This window comes from Balaenoptera acutorostrata, chromosome 3 (assembly GCF_949987535.1).
Source record: "Balaenoptera acutorostrata chromosome 3, mBalAcu1.1, whole genome shotgun sequence".
Classification (NCBI taxonomy): domain Eukaryota; kingdom Metazoa; phylum Chordata; class Mammalia; order Artiodactyla; family Balaenopteridae; genus Balaenoptera; species Balaenoptera acutorostrata.
This window is the reverse complement of record NC_080066.1, coordinates 166,456,172-166,477,069: the sequence shown is the minus strand read 5'-3', so window position 1 is coordinate 166,477,069 and position 20,898 is coordinate 166,456,172. Positions and strand designations below refer to the sequence as shown.

The following is a 20,898-nucleotide window of genomic DNA, read 5'->3' as shown; positions in this document are numbered from 1 at the left end:
GGATTTACAAACATTTCAAACTTCTACTTATTAAAAGACACTATTAAGAAGCTGAACAGACAGGCTGTGGACTCAGAAAAATATATCTTGCAAAGGACTTCTATCTAGAACGTTTAAAGAAACCTTACAATTCAATAGTAAGAAATTTAACGACCCAATGAAAAAACAGGCACAAACTTGAACAGGCTTTCCACAAAAGAAGATCTACACATGGCCACTGTGCACATGAAAAGATGTTCAACATCATTTGTCAGTAGGGAAATACAAGTTAAAACCACGAGGAAATACCACGACACATCTAGAAAGGCTCAAGTTTTAAAAGATTGACAATTTCAAGTGCTGACAAAAATGTGGAGCAACTGGAACTCATACGTGGTACAGTCTCTTTGGAAAAGAGAATCAATCCTCTGTAAGGTTAAACATACACTTACCAGCGGTTACCCAAGGGAATGAAAAGCTGTTCTCAGAAGACTGGTAGAAAAGTTCACAGCAGCTTTTTTTGTAAGTTCCCAAACTGGAATCAAACCAAATGTCCACCTACAGGTAGATGGATAAACAAATTGTAGTGTATCCATACAATGGGGTACTACTTGACAATAACAGTAATAGGAATGAACTGCTGACACCACAGCCTGGATGAATAACAGAAAGCAAATCAGTAGTTGCCCAGAGCAAGGGTAGGGATGACAGCAAAGGGGCACAAGGAAACTTTGGGGTGATGGAAATCTGTATCTTCACTCTGCTCTTTATCTTGATTATGGTGGTGGTAGCACTGGTATAAAATTTGTCAGACTCATCAAACAATACACCAAGGATGACACTCATTGTATCCCCCAGGGAAGGGCTGGCACTGTCGTGCCAGGCTGTACACACCTGCACAAACTCATCATCACGTTTTCTCATACCATTTACAGTTCTCATGTTTGCCAGTTCACCTACCAAGATATCATGAGGGAGGAATCCCATGCCTTGCCCTCCATTCCATTCTGCTCATAGGGCTTCATGAGCAGGAACTGACCCATTCAGAATGGAGGGTGGGGCTTAGGAATTGATTATGAATGAAATAATGAGAAGACTGGGTGTTACATTTGCCCCAAATGCCTGGAGACCAGCAGGAGTGCCAAGATAGCAACAGAATTTTTATCTGTGGAGGCCTCAGGCATGGCAAATCTGGTTGGAAGGAAGGATTGGAGGACTTGTCCTAAAGCATCCTACTTTTACTCAGATTATATGTTTATTTGGCTTGGCTGGGTGGGGTGGGGGCAGGGGTCATGGGTGGATGTTACGAGGGTCTGAAGCATTCCCCCTGTTGCCCTTGGGGCTGCCCCACTTAGGTTCTGTGAAATCCATGTGATGTTGACACTCTTCCCCTTTAAAGTTCTCTTTCTCTTCCTTCTTTTTCTTTCTTTCATTACATCTTTCTATCTGTGGCCCTTTACACCTTCCTCCTGAGGTCGGATGTGTTTTTGAAGAGTACGGAACTACTTTCTTTAGTTTTCTGGCAAAATAAGTAGGAAAAGACTCCAGACTTCTTAACTATATTTCCTCTTGTTCTGCCCCCATCAAACCTCCTGGTCACTCAGGAAAACTCCAGTGAGAGTGGCCTGGGGAAGTGGGGACCGTCCAGCCAGGCCAGACCTGGGCTGCCTGCAGCACTTGCATTCTCGAAGATGGCAAAGAACGTTTGCTTGGCGAGGGGAAACACGCAAATTTTCTCGTTCCTGAGAAAGGAAAGGCCCTTTCCAAAAAGAGGGAGTAGGAGAGGAAGGCCTCAGCACCCCCCATGGCACCTCCCAGGAGCTGCTTGCTGCCCATGGCTTGTGGGGTACCAGCAGTAGCCTGACACTGCGAGCCCTTTGTCCTGGTGGGGACATGAGAGGGCAGGGGCAGCGGCAACCCTGGGAGCACTGAGTGGAACTTTAAGTTTTTTTGTTCATCATTCAACTAATATGTATATTTTAACATCAGTGGGAATTGATGACTGTTTTAGGAGTTTCACCCCAGGAGTTGTCAAATAAGTTAATCTACCTGTTTCTCATACAATATACTTCTTAAAATAAATTTTCACTCCATTATGAAGTGTAAGTAACGGACCTCCTGCAGGCAAAATAGAAAGAGACCTGAAGAGTCAAGTTCCTTTGCCTTTGTTTGTTGTTTGGGTTTTTTTCTGTTTTGAGACACTGTCTTCTGAAACCAGAGTCAACCGTATTATTAATCACTGGTAGGGCTTTATACTGTATCACATTACTCCCCTGGAATTAAACTGCACATATAAAGTTATGAAACATGTACTTTTTTAAACGGTAAAAAAGTTATTTTCTAACATAAAACCCCAGATAAAGTGCCATGGAGCCATGAGCAGTAAATTGAATTTTTTGCTAGGTAATTTATATGAAAACTGACAAGTGCGACCCCGCCACCCCGCACCCCGTCATTAGTCATCGGTTTAGTGGACGCGGAGGTAGTAATCTTCAAGGGCAGGCATTTGGATGTAGACTTCCTTTATTTGGACCGGGCTCAAGCGGCAGCTCCTGTCACTCGGCCTTGCTGCACTATTAGCGAATTTTACCCCAGGGCAGCTGGGACGCTGCGCTGGGGCAGATGTTCTTTTCAGCCTATTCAGTGACCATTCTTGGGGGTTGTTTACTGTTGCCATGGTGACTTTCATTTCCATAGCAGCAGAGCTGCTGTTTCTCAGAGGAAAATGAATTTAGTTATAAAAGGATAATATTTTTCTGTCTGTATATAACCTGCCATCTGTCAACCGGTGGATCAGAAAGGATTCAGAAACCTATTAAGACTGACAGCAATGAAGTGATGAGTATTTCTTTTTTTTTGGTCCCATATTAAAAGCAATAATAGATGTGGAAACAAATGTTGTACCCTCAACATCAGAACTTTAATTTTTTTCTTTATATTTGATGTGTGTGTGTGTGTTTAATGCCTTCACCGCCTCCACCACTGCGGTGACAACCTCATGAAATACAGTTGACATTCTGCTGACAAATGGAAATGACCGAATATCTTATTTGTATCTCACTAGATGCAGGTGTATTTAGTGCTTTCTCTTCTTGGTGCTGTGAGCTTCCCTGGTTCATTAAAAGATTCCGGTGGCTGAACTTGCTATTGTCACCCCACTCTCCTACTCCTCCACCCCAGGGGACAAAGCTGTGCGGGTGAAAAGATCAGCAACTTATCACAAACATACAGTGCAAATTATGAAATTAGCAAAATGCGAAAAAAAACCCGTGCTTTATCTGAAAAACTTGCTAACATGCCCCTTAAATCTCATTCTAGAATACCATTCTTCCTTGCAAATCCAAATGGGAAGAAAAGTCACCTTTGGGTTAGCTCCTCTAGTTCCTGGAATTTTTTTTCTCTGTTGCATTCATAAACTGTAACGTGCAGGGGGAAGAACACCCACACACGCCGGCCCCGTTGTAAATAATGTTGTTTATTGGTTGATTTTTCCAGATCCTGACATTGATGCTGCCAGTGCCATGATGCTTTTGAATACTCCCCCTGAGATACAAGCAGGTTGTGAGTAGATATTTCTATAGCCTACAGCACCATAGTTTGTTAACTTAACCTTCTCCTTTATATACCAGGCCATAGGAAGAACTAATGCTCAAGCCAACCTTCCCTTATAGAATCACTTTAAACTACCTCGGTGCATGATTACATACATGTGCTCATAAAAGATGCAGCTACGCATATGTATGAATGAATGCATAGGTGTGTTTCCAAGATGAGAAAGTTCTAATATAATTTCAGGGCTTAAGACTTGGGGGCAGGGAAGTGGACCCTGTAATGAGTCCCAGAGGAGAGACCCTTTGTCCTGCAGGAATTGTTCCTGTGAGTTTGTAGTTTCTGCTCGAAGAGGCTACAGGGGGCCAGCCTGACAGTCATGGAACTCAGCAGTGCCCGTTTTCAGACATCCCTCTCCCCTTGGGGACCTCATTAATAACAGGCTACCATTTTAGAGAGAGGAGAGGAAAATCTGGCGAGGCGGGGATGCAGGAGTTTGGAACAGCCTTAAAATGGAAACACTGTGGTGCCCCCCGCCCTGCGTCTTCCCCACCAGCTTTCCAGGGTGCCACAGACAGGAGGGCAGGGCTGGTTTAGCGAAGCAGTGCTCCTATCTTCATCTTCTGTTGGTCCTTGAGCAATGTCAAGCTTGAGACAACTCTTTTCCTAACTTGAACTTCTCTTCTCTCCACCATCGGCTGTTTCTCCCCACCTCTGGAGCTACAACATTGTTAGAAAGGTCTCCTTCCCAAGTGATGACAAATGACCCAAACGCAGACATCTGTCCCCTCCTCCTCCCAACTTGAGGCTAGTTTCTCTGGCACATTCCACCCCCCACCAGAAGCCTGTTGAGCAGATAGCCAGCTCGTCCACCACGGGCCGCTCAGCTCGCTGGCAGGACAATGGCATCGCCGCCTCCTGTGCATGAAACTCACGGCGTGAAGACAGCGGCGTGAAGCGGCACACCCCGCCACGACGCCCACCAGGGCTGGCGCCCACCTGCCTCATTCTGAGCGCTGCATGGCCTCCTGAGCAAAGGGAATCCCCCACATCTGGAGCTGATAGGGTTTCCCACAGGAGAACATCTGTTCCCAGACCCTACCCAGGTGTCTTTTGATGTGGGGTTCCAGACCATCCCTCCTTGCCTTCTACTCGTCACAGCCTTCCAACAGCTTTAGGACATTTGGCTCCATCCTTCCTTACCTGGTCCTTTTTTTAAAGGACCCAAGAGATGCAGCCAAGCATTCTCGGGAGAGACTCATCCCTGTGCCGTGGGCTGCCATTACCTGATCCTGAAGGCACAGAATTCTCATTCTCTCTTTGCTAAACTCAGCTTGCCAGCAGTTGAAATAACGGCTGCCCACACCTCCGAGAAGGAAACACCACTATAAGCAGATGTGTACCGGTGCAGTCCTGTAACTAGCGGTTAACCTGTAGTGTGGGTTTTAAATGATGTTTGAAGTTACAAGAAAATGAAAAAAACAAAATCAGAAAAAAAAAAACCAAAACCTCCGTTCTCAGATGACTCTTGCAGGAAGAGTATAGACCAGACTGTAATTCAGTTACAGTCTGAAATGGTTTCTGAAATCAAGTTGCGTAATTCATCATGAGGCGAGCGTACTGATTTTATCAGAGCTATGTAAGGTTCAGGCACCTTCCTTTGCACCCAGCCGCTGCCCGCAGTGATCACTGATTTAAAGAAATAACTTGATGAACTGGAGTAATGGAGTTAAGCAGAAAAAGGCAAAGGGATTGGTCATTAACATCAGCTTTATAGAAATCCATTATCACTAGATTCTTGACCACAGATAGAAGAGGAAAAGGGTTGATCCTGATTAGCTGAGAAGTTAATTGTTTTAATGTTCTCATGGCTAAATGAACTTCTTCTCTCCCTTACTGTAACACAAACTGTAATAATTATTTTTTTCGAGGTATCCATAGTCTTATTTACATTGAAATGCTGAATTTGAGTTTTCAAAGCGCGTTCATGTCTTGAAGCTGTAGAGTCGTGTAGGGCTTTCCTACCTCGCTCTCACCACTGTGAGAAACCCGGCTATAGCCTTCATGAAGGCCCCTGCCAAGAGGGGGTTCCAGGGTCCTGGAAGGAAGGAACCAGGAAGCCCTTGAAAGTCGTGGAAGGAGACACATTGGCAGGAGCAGCAGAGAAGTAAATTTAAGGACTGGGCAGAGGGTAGAACATCACCTTTACATTCACCTTCCTGTCTGACCCCAAGCCTCGTAAAATCCCCTTGAGGCCAAGCTAGGGCATACTCAGTGGGCCGGATGTAAAGCCCCCCAAAGTTGGACCAGTACCGTCGGAAGGGAGTGAGTGTCCTTTGAGCGTCCGCTGCAGGCGCTTGGGGGAACCAGGGGGTCCCTCCTCGGCCTTCTGAGAAACGCAGTCAGAGGTTTGTGTCTCCGGCGCCAGGCCTCTCTTTTCACTTAGCTCTTCTCTGCCCACTCTCCCTTCCCCTCCCTGCCTGATGCTTCTCGTCCTGGGCTGTGATGCAGTACCTCTCCTCCTGAAGGGAGAAGCATTCCATACATACGGTGGCGAAGCCACCACGCCCTACGCTGCTGGCTTTGTGCAAAGCCTGGAAAAAGTGAGAGGTGACCCCTCGACCGAAAGGTTCAAAGGCAGCAGACGCCCAGGCGGTGATGGAGTGTGGGCAGCCTGCCGAGGGGTGTTTGTGAGCACGTGTCCCGGTGAGGAGGTGTACGTGCATCACCCAGGTTCGGGGGTCCTGCCACTGCCCACGCGTGGGGAGCGTGGGTTGCTGTCTGCACGGAGCCTGCCTGTGTCCTCCCCCGTGCTGCTCCGTGGCTGGGCTCTGTTTATAGAGCTTTCTCGTGTGCTGCTATTTATAGCCCCTTGTTTTCACCTCCCGGGCTGTGTGATGCCCGTCTTTGAATGGGGGCCACCGGCCACCAACCTAGTCTGTCTGCCACCGGCACTCCCAGCAGTCCGAGGCTGTCCTGGATGGTTTGAAAGCCTTTTCCTTTGTCATCACCCTTCGTAGCCAGTCCACTTCAGGTCACCAGGTGGCAGCCGCTTAGGTCTTTTCCACTCATCCTCCCTGCTCAGCATCTGCACAGCTAGCTCGGTGCAGACTGGCCTCAGTCCGGGTCTGAGCTGAGTAGGTCATACAGAGGAAACTTCTCCAGAAGTTGACAAGAACCCCAGTCAGCCAAGACCCTTATCTTGGGGGGACCCGGTCCTGCCCCAGGGGTGCCCACTGCACCCTGTGTTGCTTGAGCTGGACTCCCTGTGGGTCCCCTCAGCCCCTCCCTGTACTCTAATGCTTCTCTTTCGGTGAGGCAGCAGTGCACATCTAATCAAAACCTCAGGCCACCGCATTTTGTCTCCTCTGGTAGCACCAGCGGTAATGTTATCTTTCTCAGACTTTCCCAGATTGCAGTATGGGGAACATTCTACAAGGTGTACCATCGTGTCTCAGGTGCTCTGTAAAACAGGACTTCCAGAAAAATCCAAGCAGGACACTGCTTCCTCCTTATCTCTTGAACTTTGGATTATGCTTCTAGTCAAGTCCATCCACCTACCCTCCCCCCCCCCAATAAAAAGTGGCTGTGTAGACTAATTCCAGCTTCTAGAGTCTACTTAAATACCTGCTTTGCAGTTCCCCTTCGACAAGCCCTGTGAGTCCTCTTTAACCCCAGTGGAGGAATTGTTATTAAGTCAGGAGAAGTCAGATCACCATTACTCATCTTCAAAGGCTTGCATGACCCCTGGTTGGAATGTTCCAGAGAGGAACTCTAGGTAATAAACAAAACAACAAACTGGGATGGAGGGGGGAGGCGGAGTTCTGCATCCCCACCCCCCCCAGAACTAGGATATGTATGGATGCACCAGCCACCGGCGAAGAAGGGCAACCAGGAATCAGGCTCCTCTTTCTCAGCCCCCTCCCCAGCGCCTTTCCAAGTAAGCAGGTGGAAAGGCCAATTTTAGGAAAGGGAAGGATTATCGGAATCACCTGCTGCTCAGCTTATGGCCTCTGGTAGCTTAGCCAGGGCTGCTCTCCAAAGGCAGCAGCAGGAGCGCAGGGGTTACTTTCACAAGCTGCGAAAATCAAGGAAACTGAGCATCAGGAGGGAAGCTGGGGAAGCCAGGATGGGGCAGAGCTGAGGGGGGGCGGAGCGTGCAGGAAAGTTTCTCTTGTGTCTTCAACTTTTTTTTTTTAGGTTCTGGAGACGATCACATTTAGATCACAGTGAGCGGTGCTGCTTGCTTGGACTCTGTGTGTGTGTGGGGGGGGGTTGCTTTCTTGCTGGTTAAAAGTAAGAAAGTTTAGGGTCATTGTATAACTTAAGATAAAGTGGTCGATCAGCTGGGAGCCCTGGTGCTGATGTCCTTAGCCCCTCATCCCAGGATTTGAGAGTCTCAGATGTATGTCTTCTCTCCTATAAAAGCCATTTAAAAAAATTTTTATTTTATATTGGAGTAGAGTTGATTAACAATGTTGTGTTAGTTTCAGGTGTACAGCAAAGTGGTTCAGTTATACATATACGTGTATCTATTCTTTTTCGAATTCTTTTCCCCTTTAGGTTGTTACAGACTATTGGGCAGAGTTTCCTGTGAAGAGCCAAATATTTAACTGATCTAACAGAAAGGGATGATGCTGGAGGCCTGTGCTTTTTTTTTTTTTTAATTTTTGTTGGAGTATAGTTGATTTAGTGAGAGCCACAAATCTGAGTTTAAGGTTGATTTTGAATGTCCAGTTTCTTATGACATCTCTTCTCTAGCTGGAGCCCAGGTATACTTTCAGCACATTGGGTGGGGTGCACTGGGGTTTACGTGCTTTGAAATACGTTGAGGGAAATGCAAAGGAAATGAAAGGAAGTCGATGTGCTGATAGGGAAAGGACTGAGGAGTGGTGGACTCGTGTTCCTCCAGATCCCAGACTCAAAAAAGCCATGCAGTAGGGACCTCAGAATACCTTTCTCAGACATTTTAGACTGGCTGTGATTCATCTTTCAAAAGCCACATTCTTGACACTTGGGGATGGAGACAGAAAGGAGAAAAGATGGGAGGGCAGTTAAGTGTCACAGCCGGCTCCTGGCAGCCTGTGAGCAGAGAGGAGCACACCCGCCCGCCCCACGTGAGGAGCACTGCCGGTGGTGAGGACTGGGAAATGCCGGGTTTGGCCGAGGCAGCGTTCAGTGGCAGCTCATTTGAGAACAAGCTCCAGGATTCAGGAGAAGAGCCTAGTTTGCACACCGGAAGTCTTGCGAGGTTCAGAAAATAGCTCAGGGAAAACCTTTTAATGCTGCGGGATAGCTCCGTCCGTGAGATTCTCTTTGAAGTGAATACAGTTCATTAACCAAGAAGATGTTTTCAGGGGTGAGTGCAGAGTTAGGGAGAGCTACAAAAAGCACAATAATAGGCTGAAAGAATTTCCCCATGTCCTGACCCCGTTAGGTCCTATGCCTCAGAGGTAATTAGTAAGAAGATGCCATTGCGGTGAGATGGGATGGTGGAGGGATGAACATGGTGATGACGGTGATGATGAGCTTATATAATGGGCCAGCCACTGAGCTAGCAATTTGTGTACTTTGTCTTGTTTAATCTTCAAAATGATCCTCTGAGGTATGTTTATGCCTACTTTACAGGTGAGGAAACTGAGGCACAGAAAGGGTAAGGCACTTGCCCAAAGCCACAGAGCTAGTGGTGGGGCAAGACTTTGAACAGAGGCCATGTGGCCCCATGACTTGTAACCATGCAGGAGGCTTCTTCCCTGAAGCTTAAACGAGACAAGAGAGTCAAAAGAACCCAGTCTCCAGTAGGTGCTCAGTGAGGGCTGGCTTCCTTTCTCTGTTTCCCTTCATGCCAGGTGCGCCCCTGGTGCTTAGAGGTTCTAGGCACTTGGGCAGAGGACTCTGGGCAAAAGAAAAAGTGGGACTGCATTTCTCCTTTGACTGGCAGGTGATTCCGTGGCCGCACCAGAGGCCAGGGGAATGCGTGCCCCATGACTCTCATCCGCCCTCTTCACTTTCCAGGGCTCCCTAGTCTTTGTCCCAGGATTTTAGGTGGTTCCGGTGTTTTTGCCAAAATGGTGACTCTGACATGATTTGTTCAAGGAGAATGGAAGCGCCGTGAGAGCAGTGGTTGCTCTTCCGGCTAAGTCTGTGACCAGAAAGATGGTCAAGGTCTTCCAATACGGTCTGGTTTTGTCTTTACCCATTCTTATGGGCTTTCATCTCACCTGGACTGGAGACAGCACAGGCCACCCCAGGATTGCTCTGGGAATGGTGAGCGTGTTGATGATGATGATGATGATGATGATGAGGGCATTGATGACTAACGTGTATTTTCAAAATAGCAATGCCTATATTAAGTCAGTGAAATCTCTAAATACTCTGTGTGATAAATACCATTTGTCCCCTTCTTACTTAAGTAGCTTGTCAGGGGACACAGGCAGTAAAGGACACAGATGGGAAACACCAGAGTCTGACTCTCAGCCACTGTGCTGCAGACCACTTCCTTGCTCAAAACCCTTTAATGATTTTCCCAATATCCATGGGATGAAGTCCAAAGGCATCTCATTCCTGCTAGGATTATGTGCTTTATCAAAATTACTTTTTAGTTCTTGTGCACATTGTGATTTTTATCACTTCTAGGCCTGGTTTGTGCCTTTGAATCCCAACTTAGATGGCACTTCCTACAGGAAGGCTTCCCAGATAGCTTTTCTTTGGGTTAGGTGTCTCCATCTTTCATGCCTATAGGCCCCCTGCCCTAGCACTCGCCATAGTATATTTTCATTGCCTCTTCGGTTTTCTATCTGTCCCACTTAACTGTGGGGACCCTGTGTCCCCTTCATCTCATACATAGGCAGGTAGTTGGTAATTTAATCCATTAATTGATACAATCTGTATATGGGACTGTAATAATTTTTACTGGTGAGAATTATAACCATGGTATAAATAAATATTTCAGTTTTGGGGGGGGTACCATTCTATCAGATTTTTTTTTTTTTTTTTTCTGCCAACATGAGATGTTTTTATTCAGTAACATAAAAATAACAAAGTGAAGTCCTGTCCCTTTAATACTCAGTCCTACTATGTGCACAGTAGGTGCTAAGTAAAGGTGACCTCCTTCCTCTGTGCGCTCAGCACCTATCTCAACAACCACATCAACAATAATAACTAACATTTATTGTCTGCTTCTTGTGCGTAAGGCCATTCTATCAGATTTGCTTGCTGTTCTAGATGAGATCCCTAGTGACTGATATATTAAGTAGTATTATCAGAATTAAACTGAACCTGTGGTCATCTGACCATTTTGAGGAGAGTACCGTACAGCAAAATAATTGAAAAACCCTTTCCCACGATCCCCAAAACAGAGAGACAAGCCAAAAACACCTATCTTTTCAAGCAACCTGAAGCATCTGTCTACAAACTCCATAGTTCTACTGGTTTTTACATATGTCTGTCCACAGAAATTATTGGCATTTTCTTCTAGAAGTTTCGTAGTTTTAGTGCTTACATTTAGGTCTATGATCCATTTCTAATTAATTTTCCTAATGGTATGAGGTTAGGACCGAGGTTCATTTTTTTCCAAATGGATCTCTGATTGTTCTCTCTTTTCCCCCATTGTGTTGTCTGCATATTTTTTGTCAAAGAATCAGTTGACCACGCACACGAGTCTATTTCTGGACTCTGTTTTGTTCCATTGATCTATATTTCTGCACTTACACCAATACCACACTGTCTTGTAGCTTTATAGAAATAATTCAGGTAAATATAATTTCTAGACACTCTTCTAGAGTTCTAGAAAACTCATCAACTGGGCAAACTATGATAATTAGCTGCAATGTCACATCATAACAGGTTTCATGCTTTTAAGATACCTGGTGAGTCCCCTGCCTCAGATGATCTAATATCTGAAATCAGGCTGATAGTATGGGATGGGTAGGAATTCCTGATCTAGTTCAACCTACCTTCATAATTAAATATGGGAAGAGACAGGGGATTCTGGAACCCCGACTGCAATAGTAGTACTGACTTCAGGCACTGGTTTCAATTTTGTCTCCCATCCCACCTTTTATAAAACCTAGTAACTAGGGCCTTACACAAACCTGGATGAGACATGGCAAAAAATATTAGGAGGAGCTACAGAATGCCCAAGAAATCGGTCTATAACTTAATCCCATATTCCAGAGTGGACATTCATCCTATGTGAAAGACCTGATTAAAGGTTCAGAATATTTAAGTAAATGTGCTCTTAGAGACCTGAAAATGATAGGAGTAAAAAGTATATACTGCGAATTTTGGGAAAAGTAGTTATTCTACACAAATAATATCAGCTTTAAAAACTTAATATCCAGAGTGGTTTTTATTTTTGAAGGTATGATTTTCTAGAGTCTTTTTGGTAAGGTGTTTGTTTGAGAAAGCACAATTTGTCCACCTTGCCCCCGGTTGAGACTGTGCCAGGGGCTACGTGAACACAGCCAGAACTCCGGGGACTCTTTCGGATGCTGGCAGCGGACGGGGTCTTAGAGAACACCGTTCAAAGAGGGACACAGAGATTCCGTGAGCTTGCATGGAGTCCTGCCAGAAGAACTAAGATTAAAACCCAGGTGTAGGGCTTCCCTGGTGGCGCAGTGGTTGAGAATCTGCCTGCTAATGCAGGGGACACGGGTTCGAGCCCTGGTCTGGGAGGATCCCACATGCCGCGGAGCAACTGGGCCCGTGAGCCACAATTAACTGAGCCTGCGCGTCTGGAGCCTGTGCTCCGCAACAGGAGAGGCCGCGACAGTGAGAGGCCCGCGCACCGCGATGAAGAGTGGCCCCCGCTTGCCACAACTAGAGAAAGCCCTCGCGCAGAAACAAAGACCCAACACAGCCATAAATAAATAAATTTAAAAAAAAAAAGATTAGAAAAAAAAAAAAACCCCAGGTGTACAAGCCCTCCATCAGTGTGCTCACACAGGATGCATGCCTGGCCCCATAGACAGACGCATGGAGGAGTGTTGATGGTGCAATAAGAATATTAGCTTGAACCAGAAGACACGGCTGTTTGGGAGGTCAAAAACGATCGAATATCAGGGATTTCCTATGGTTCCCCTCTTCTGTAAACCCTCAGATTCATGTAAGGCCACCGTGAGTTTGTATGCAGCATGGGCAGTATCTGATGGTCACTGGCGTGAAAGGTTGGCTTAGGATTAATCCAGGGATGAGTGCATTTAGGAGACCATGGGGTGATGAGAGAGCTCGCAGGAGATTTGCTTAGAGGAAGCTTCTGGGACGGAGGAAGGCAGGCCCTCCAGAGTGGGCTGTGTGATTCTGAGGCAGAAGCCAGATCCACGCCACTGACAGCCCTTCACTCCCAACAGAGATGGTTGTGAGGGTTATGAGATGATGAGATGGTGTTGTGAGCGCTGAGGTGCTGAGTAGTTTGTAAAATCAGCTCTGCTGTTCTTCTGGCGGTCTTTTTCCCTTGTTGGATTAAGGACACTTGGAAAGATGCTCCCAATTCTGACCATGAACAGTGAAGCATGAGGAAATGCTTTTGTTTGGTCATCTGCTGTCAGATGGTGTCAGGTTCTTAAGATCTTTTTAGGGTCTGACTAGAGATAAAAGATTATATTTAATAAATGCAAGAAAATAATATTTGAAGCCCACTTTTTAAAACATATCTTTGTTTTTTTTTCCCCACCAAGGCATCAATAATAAGCTATTGGTCTGACTTGGCTGACTAGATCTCTTTCTTGAGGTGTGGTGTCTTTCTCTCTTTCTGTCTCGCTCTCATGGTATTTTTTTCTGTATCTATCTCCCTGTGTGTGTGTGTGTGTGTGTATGTGTTTCTCTGTCTCTGCTTGCTCTAGGTACCTATGACTATCTCTTTCTCCCTTCTCTCTCTCTCTCTTTCTCTCTCTCTCTCGTTCTCTGGTGTATCCAAAATTTCTGACTCAGAACAGAAATCCTCACAGTTGGATTCATGTGTGGTGTCTTTTCCCTTTTTGCTCTTTCAGTTCCTCCAGGAGTGATACAAAATGGAACACGGGTTCTGAGCCGAGGCCTGTTTCCCGGAGTCCGGCCGTTGCCAATCACTCCCATTGGAATGACAGCAGCCGTGAGGTAAGGGAGAAACTTGCTGGGCAAAAAAAGCCCACCTGAGGAGTGGGAAGGACATTGTGTGTCCCACGGGGCTACTCAAGGGCATGGAGAAGACCAGCCTGTAAGTAGTAAAGACAGAAATAGCTTGGGTGTTCGAAAAAGTTAAATAGCTCCTAGGGACCCCAATCCAAGTGCCAACTTCTCCTTCTTGGGCCGTCAAATTATCCTGGTCTCTTTGCAGATGAAATGAAGACAGATGAAACTAAGTTGCTTTATTCTAAAAAGGTGGGGTAAGGTGAACAGAAGGAAATGGTGGGCAAGTTAGTCATTAGATTCTAGACTAGCTGGTCGACCTCTAGACTTAGCCCTGTCACTTCCCAGTCCTTTGACTTTGGGTGGATGTCTGACCTCTCTGGGCCTCAGTTCCCTCATCCATGAAATCCTCTGAGTCCTGGGAAGGGTTGCAATGAAACTCACATGCAAAAAATCATGTGTGAAAAGTGCTGTGGTAAGTGATGTATAAATACCAGGTGGCATCAGTCCCCTGCTTCTGAGAATCCAGTCAGTTGCCAAACCACATGAACTCTTCCTTGGGAAATTTCTTTCCTCCATCCTTCTCACCTCCTCTGCCAGCCCCAGAGTAGGGTCTGTCGCTAGCTTGGAAGCCTCGCACGCACCAGTTTGAATGCCTTCCTCCTATTCCTTGCTGCTTCTCTGCCCGCCCTCGCCCACCCATCAACCATCGCCAGACTGATTTCCTAAAATGTGCCTCTCCAGCTGTCTGCAAAAGCATCCTCCTTGGCTCCCACCACATCACCCTGATGTCCCCCTGGTCCTCCCATCTCCTTGAGCCAAATTTGTTCTCCACACACATCCAGTGTTTGCCCATCTTATTCATACAGTTTCCTCTCTGTCGATTTCCCTCAGACTCCATATACACGGCAGCGTATCCTTCATGGCCCACCACAAAAATGATTCCTTCACAAAGCTTTTCTGCACAGGCCTCTGAGCCAGCATCAGATTAATTTCTCTTTTCTTGGAACCCATAAGCCCATGCTTTGTTTGTGACCCTTTGATGAGTGACCCTATGTGTGTGTGTCCCCCTGTCCTCTGTGGTTTGCTGGCTGAGGACAGCGGCTGGGTCTCACTCACTTGGCTGATGTTTCATTGCGTGTTGCACAGCTGCTTGTTTAGAAAAGGCCCGCCACGCTGAGCTGCATCCCTTCACGGCATCACCTTCTAGCGTCTTTCCTGAACTTTTGGATCAGGTTCACACCTAATGGCCATTGTGCTTTCATAGTGTTTCATGTCCCAGAGGAAACCATCCCAGGAAGTCTGTTAACTGGGCCCTGAGGGACATGCAGGGTCGAGCTCCCTGATGTGAATCAACCATGTGGAGATTCTCCACTCACTTGTGTCTTTTAATCCTCCCAGCAAACCAAGTACGTTTGCCAGGATGGAAGTCCTTAATCTTCAGGGCAGACGCTGGCATTTGGAACCTGCTAAGGAGGAAAGTTGGTAGGAATTAGAATAGTCATAGAATGATAAAAACCACTTATCATTTCTATTAACCAGACATGGTGATACCTTCCAAAAGTGTATGGGAAGGTTCTTTTTCTTATACTTCTCCCATATTTTTCTTAGATACCCTGAGATCAGTAATTGAATTCATAAATGGTAAGCCTCTTCCATGAAGCCAAGATATCCATGCCTTGGCCTCACATTATGAGAGAGACATTCTGTTTTCCATTCTTGCTTAAAATTGTTTCTGCCTAACCTCCTAGTTTACCTTTTTGATTGAGAAGACTTTGAGACCGTAGACTGTTCTCACGGGGAGTAACAATCTACTTTCCTGAGCAGATGCTAGGTACAGACTTTCAGTTAGTCGTCTTTAGCATCTTTTCAGTGCCTTTGAAAGCAAAAGAAGCTCTCCATGCAAGCCATTCCCTCAGAGAGGGGAAGAGCCAGGCAGAGCGAAGGGAGGCCTGAGACCGGGCTGGCCCTTCAGCAGGAGCTGCTCCTAATTTTAATTCCTAATTTTAATTATTACCCTCATGGCATATATTATTGCAAAAATTTACTGATTAGCCTCTAGAAGCATTATGTAAAATATAATTTTTTTAACTGGTTATGTTCTGGTTAGAAGAGAACATAGCACTACAGCAAAACAATGATGTCTTGTCTCTGGTAAAAGAGTTGCTACTCATGCAGTCCAGCCAGAGCCTCACCTAGACTCCTTCCACAGTAAAAGACCACAAACAGGTTCAGGGCTAGACCTATGCATCAGTCAGATCCAGTTGGGAGACAGAATCCACACTAGGTACTCGAACAGAGAGACTTCAAAATAAAGAACCGTTAACCAGGTAGAGAGTTATTAACCAGGCAACTGGAAGGGTAACAGAGACCTCAGGGTGTCACGGAGGAAACAGTTGTAGGAAGCAGCCACGTGCCCTCGGGTGAGGTTGGAATGCCTGCCCCTCAAAGCTGGACCTCAGACCTCAGAGGAGGGGCTGGGGCTGGGATCCAGACCTCTTAGGAGGTACCACTGAGCTGGGCTGGAATCTCTGAGCTCAGAGGAGGGGCCCGTGGAAGGACCAGAGGCATCTCTAAGGAGAAAGCTCCTGCTGGTACACGTACCTCTCAGGGAACGTGAAGAAGCTGGGTCTCCAGTATTGGAAGAATCACAAACTGGATTCAGCAGCTACTATAGGAATGAACTGGCGCTGCAGAGGGGAAGGGGCATTGCTGGGGTGATGCAGGAACAGGAAGGAGCGTGTCCCCTCTTCCTCCACCCCCTTCCCAGTCTCTCGAAGACAGAGCCAGGAGTGCTGCAGAAACGTGGCTCGCCCAGCCCAGCCTGCCCCAGCTTACGACACACTACAGTAGGCTGGGATTGGGGCTGAGTGACAATAGCTTCATAATTTCTGTCCCCCTACAAAAGCACTCATAGTCGAAGGGTGACCTTCCTCAACATCACAGGAGGTTTAAGCAGAATCATTTCAGTGAAATGTACAACCGCAGTTTGCAGAAACTAGACAAGTTTCCATTTGCATAAATAGAGATAAAGAAAACCATTGTGCATTAGCAGTCCATTATCCAAATACCAATTCTGCACTTTCCACCTCAGTTTAAGAGACATTAGGGAGAGGAATGTCACAGGCTCTGGAAGATCAGGGACCCTTGCTTATAATACCTTTGCCCTCTTTATGGCCCAAATAGGAGGCAGTGCGACACTTTCAGGAAAAATGAACATAAACATAGCTAGGTGGGTATTTGCGGGAGACTGTGTAAAACCCATTAAGAAGTGTTTGGAGGGGAGGGGGGATCTTGTTTTGCTTTTTCACATTCATTGCAATTGCAATTTTTTTTAATTTGGCCAAGTGTCAGTTGAACCTAAATTCAACTAAGGTTAAAGGGAAAACAGTCCAGCAGAGAATAGAACAACAGCAAACGTCATCTGCCAGACCATGTGGCAGTGACCAAGGGTCCCTGGGGGTGTTCACATGTTTACAGGGGTTGCTGCCCCCCCATCAGTTCAGCTGGGGCTGACGGGAGGGCCAGAAAGTCATTAGCACCCCCTGAAGACCTGTTTCCTACTCTGCTTTGTGTGACAGGTTTTCTGTGTGAGTCTAAGCAACTTCTCCTTAAGTGAAAATATTTGTCTTTCAGGGATTTTTTTTTTCCTCCACTGAGTGGCAAAGGCCATGTTTGTTTGTCTTAACTCTGAAACTGTTATTGACATAGATGAAGTGTTACTTTTATTAGCTGATCATTACACAGCTTGTATTTGCTGGGTTCCTTTGCATATAATTATGATGTGTAATCTCCTTGTAAGAGTATCTGTCAATAGTATAATTGACTTTACAGTGTTGACTTTTTACTCAATAACCTCAGGGATCGGCCCATCCTTAGACATTGGAAACCTGCTTATTTTTAAATTTGCTTGGGCAGAGAGTCCTCAAGACACATTATCCTCAAAATAACTGCTCCCACGTCTCATAGTTTTATGCCCGTGTCTTCTGCTGCTTCTCCAGTGAAATTCCTTGCAGAGAATACACTGAATGGGACAAACAATTCTAGTCCAAGAAGAACTGTTTCTGGAACTCTTGGGAAATGGGAGCATAAGATTTCTTACATTCATAGAATTATGGGCTGCTTCCCAGGTACAGGCCATAGCAATCTCCTGGGTCTGAGACACCTTGTTTTCAACTCTTAAGACTTTTTGACCCCAAGTGACCTCTCAGGTGGCAGAGAAAAATTAAATGTCCAGGGCTTGCCAGAGGATTGAGAGAGAACTGGTGGGAGGGCCATCCTTCGTATGTCAAGAGAGCCCAGAAATCGCATGCATGAACTTGGGAACCAAGTTTCCTGGGTCCATAGCCTGCAGCTATGTGACCTTGGGCCAGGTGTACCTGGGCTTCTCACGAGAGAACCAGCACCTGCCTCATGAGTTACTAGGATTAACACACAGTTACATGCCTGGCGCACAGTAAACATTATACAGGTGTTCAATAAATAAATAATCAGAAAAACAAACAACCCTATTCATAAATGGGAAAGGACTTGAACAGACTTATGTCCAAAGAAGATACACAAGTAATCAATAAGCACATAGAAAAATGCTCAACATCACTAATCATTAGGGAAATGCAAATCAAAACTACAGTGAGATACCACTTAACCCCCATTAGGATGGCACTATCAAGAAAACAGAAAATAACAAGTGTTGCCAAGGGTGTGGAAAAATTGGAACCCTTGAGCACTGTTGGTAGGGTTGTAAAATGGTGCAGCCACTGTGGAAAACAGGATGGCAGGCCTCCAAAAATTAAAAATAGTAACTAACATATGATCCATCAATTCCACTCCTGAGTATATACCCAAAAGAACTGAAAGCAGGTTCTCAAAGAGATATTTGTACATCCGTGTTTGTAGCAGCATTATTCACACAGTAGCTAAAACGTGTAAGCAACTCAAAGAGTCCATCAGCAGATGAACAAACAAGCAAAATGTGGTATATATACACACAATAGAATATTCAACCTTAAAATGGAAGGAAGTTCTGATACATGCTGCAATATGGATGAACCTTGAAGACATTTATGTTCAGTGAAATAAGACACTCACAAAGACAAATACTGTATGATTCCACCTATATGAGGTACCTAGAGTAGTCCGATTCATAGAGAAAGAATGTAGAATGGTAGTTGCCAGTAACTATGGGGAGAGGGAATGGGGGGGTAAATTGTTCAATGGGGACAGAGTTACAATCTTACAAGATGAAGGGTTCTGGAGACGGATGGTGGGGATGCCTGCACAATGTTATGAGTTTATTTAATGCCACTGAACTGTATGCTTCAAAAAGGTTAAGATGGTAAGGTTTTTTGTTTGTGTATTTTATCACAAACTTTTAAAAAGGAAAAAAAATGAAATGAGTAATGGGGAGAGCCTTATGGATTCATCCAACCTGCCCTCCACAGACCTTCCCAGGTCCCCTTTCTGGGTACCTGAAGCTCAGTCCCAAACCCCAGAAAAGGCTTTAGATTGGGCTTCTGTGCCACCTTGAGGACAGTGCACATTTGTGGCAAGGCCATGGTTTTGAGGAGTCATGACAGTAGTCTAAACCATAGCATGTTGTAAAATTATAAGGAAGTTCCATTTGATCACCACCTAAGACTGCTTAATTTTATTTGGATCTCTAAGAGCCTCAAGTGAAAACTCTACTTCCCGTGGAACAGGAAGCAAGTCAGAAATTAATGGTTCTATACATACAAAAGATTAATACGTAAGGTCCTGTCAATATAGAGTCACCAGGAAAACCTGTGTATCAGCTTTAGATCTACTCCTCATCATTCTCTTTGTCTTTCCCTTGGAGAAGATGTTTGTCACAGGAGTTTAGGAAGCCTGCAACCTTCAGTTTTAAGATAGGGTGGGGACCAGTTATACAACTGGAGGGAAAGTTTGCCACTGATCTTTTTCTTTTGTATTGTATTTTGTTTTGTTTTTTAAAAACCAAGTACCTGTCAGATTTTATCTTCTGAAACCATGGTCTTTGAAAGCAATTCTAAAACTCAGTATTAGGTTATGCTTAGTGGTGGGAAGGAGAGGAGGAAATATTACTACAGGGAGCGGTTAAAGGGAAAAGGAAAAAACAATACCAGGAGGACAAAGGATGCACAGGAGTTCCTACTCGGCTGCCGGCTCGGCTTTTTGTCTTGACTTCTGTCTCTTCTGGTCCAGAAATCTAAACAATGACCAGCAAGTTCCCTGTTTAAAATTTGATCAGCGTTCTGGAGCTGCTCCTCATGTTTTCAAATCAATGGCATTAGTATGAAAGTCCAGGCGGCTTTTCCTATTGTATCTAAGAATCCTCTGCTCTCCCGGTATGCAGAACTGTGCCAAATGCAAAACGGTTCATAGAGGAGAGTTTTAGGATCATTCCTGTTGTGTTCTGCGATCTAGTACAGAGAGGGAGTCACATTTACCTCAGTCTTTTAAGGGGACAATTTGCAGCTCATGGGAGAAAATTGTGCTCCTTCCTGCCCCCGCCCTGGAGGTGACCACTGAGACAGAAGTTCTGGAGTTGAACCCATATGCTTCCTGGCAAGGGCTACCCAGCTGGAGCAAGCATCAGAGGCCCCTGCACCTGCTATCTGAAAGATAACCATAATCCCAAATTTTGTATTTACTATTCCTAGGTTTCTAAAAGTATTTTTGATATCTGTAAATACTATATTTAGTTTTGCTTGGTTTTGAGTTTTATATAACTAGAATGATACTATGTGTCTTCTTTCCAACTTGCTCTTTTTATTCATTATTAAGTTTATTTGGTTTGCTGCATATAGTTGTAACTGATGATGATTTTCATGGCTGTATAATATTCCACTATGTGGGTATACCACATTTTTTTTAAAGACATTTGAATTGTTTATAGTTCTTGGCTGTTACAAGCAAAGCTGCTATGGAAATTCCTATACATGTCTCCAGTTTCATTTAAGATGCGTGTCCAGGTGTGGGAATTGTTGGTTTGTAAGGTATGAACATGCTCAGCTTTACCAGGCGATGACAAATTGTTTTCTAAAGTGCTTGTATCCATTTACACTCCTACCAGCAGAGTATGATACTTCCCATTCCTCTTCATCTTCACAGACATTTGGAATTGTCATACTTTGCAATTTCAACCAATCTAGTGACTATGTGACAGTATCTCATTGCATTTTAATTTCCATTTCCCTTCTTACTAAAGATATTGCACAGTTCTTCATATATTTAATTGGCTGCTTGAATGTGCTCTTTGAT

The 20,898-nt window shown here is 45.3% G+C and overlaps 1 protein-coding gene across 7 annotated transcripts in view; it reads left to right on the top strand.

Moving 5' to 3' along the window:
• The window catches only part of FOXN3 (forkhead box N3), a 408,488-nt gene that overhangs the window by 370,898 nt on the left and 16,692 nt on the right, over positions 1 to 20,898 (top strand). For 5 of the 7 annotated variants that reach the window (XM_057544384.1, XM_057544388.1, XM_057544386.1 and 2 more), the window contains 2 exons: positions 3,475 to 3,540; positions 13,518 to 13,623. In XM_057544384.1, the coding sequence (XP_057400367.1) occupies positions 3,475 to 3,540; positions 13,518 to 13,623 (172 nt within the window). The remainder of the gene's footprint in view (positions 1 to 3,474; positions 3,541 to 13,517; positions 13,624 to 20,898) is intronic. The other 2 variants (XM_057544389.1, XM_057544390.1) reach the window with 2 other exon arrangements.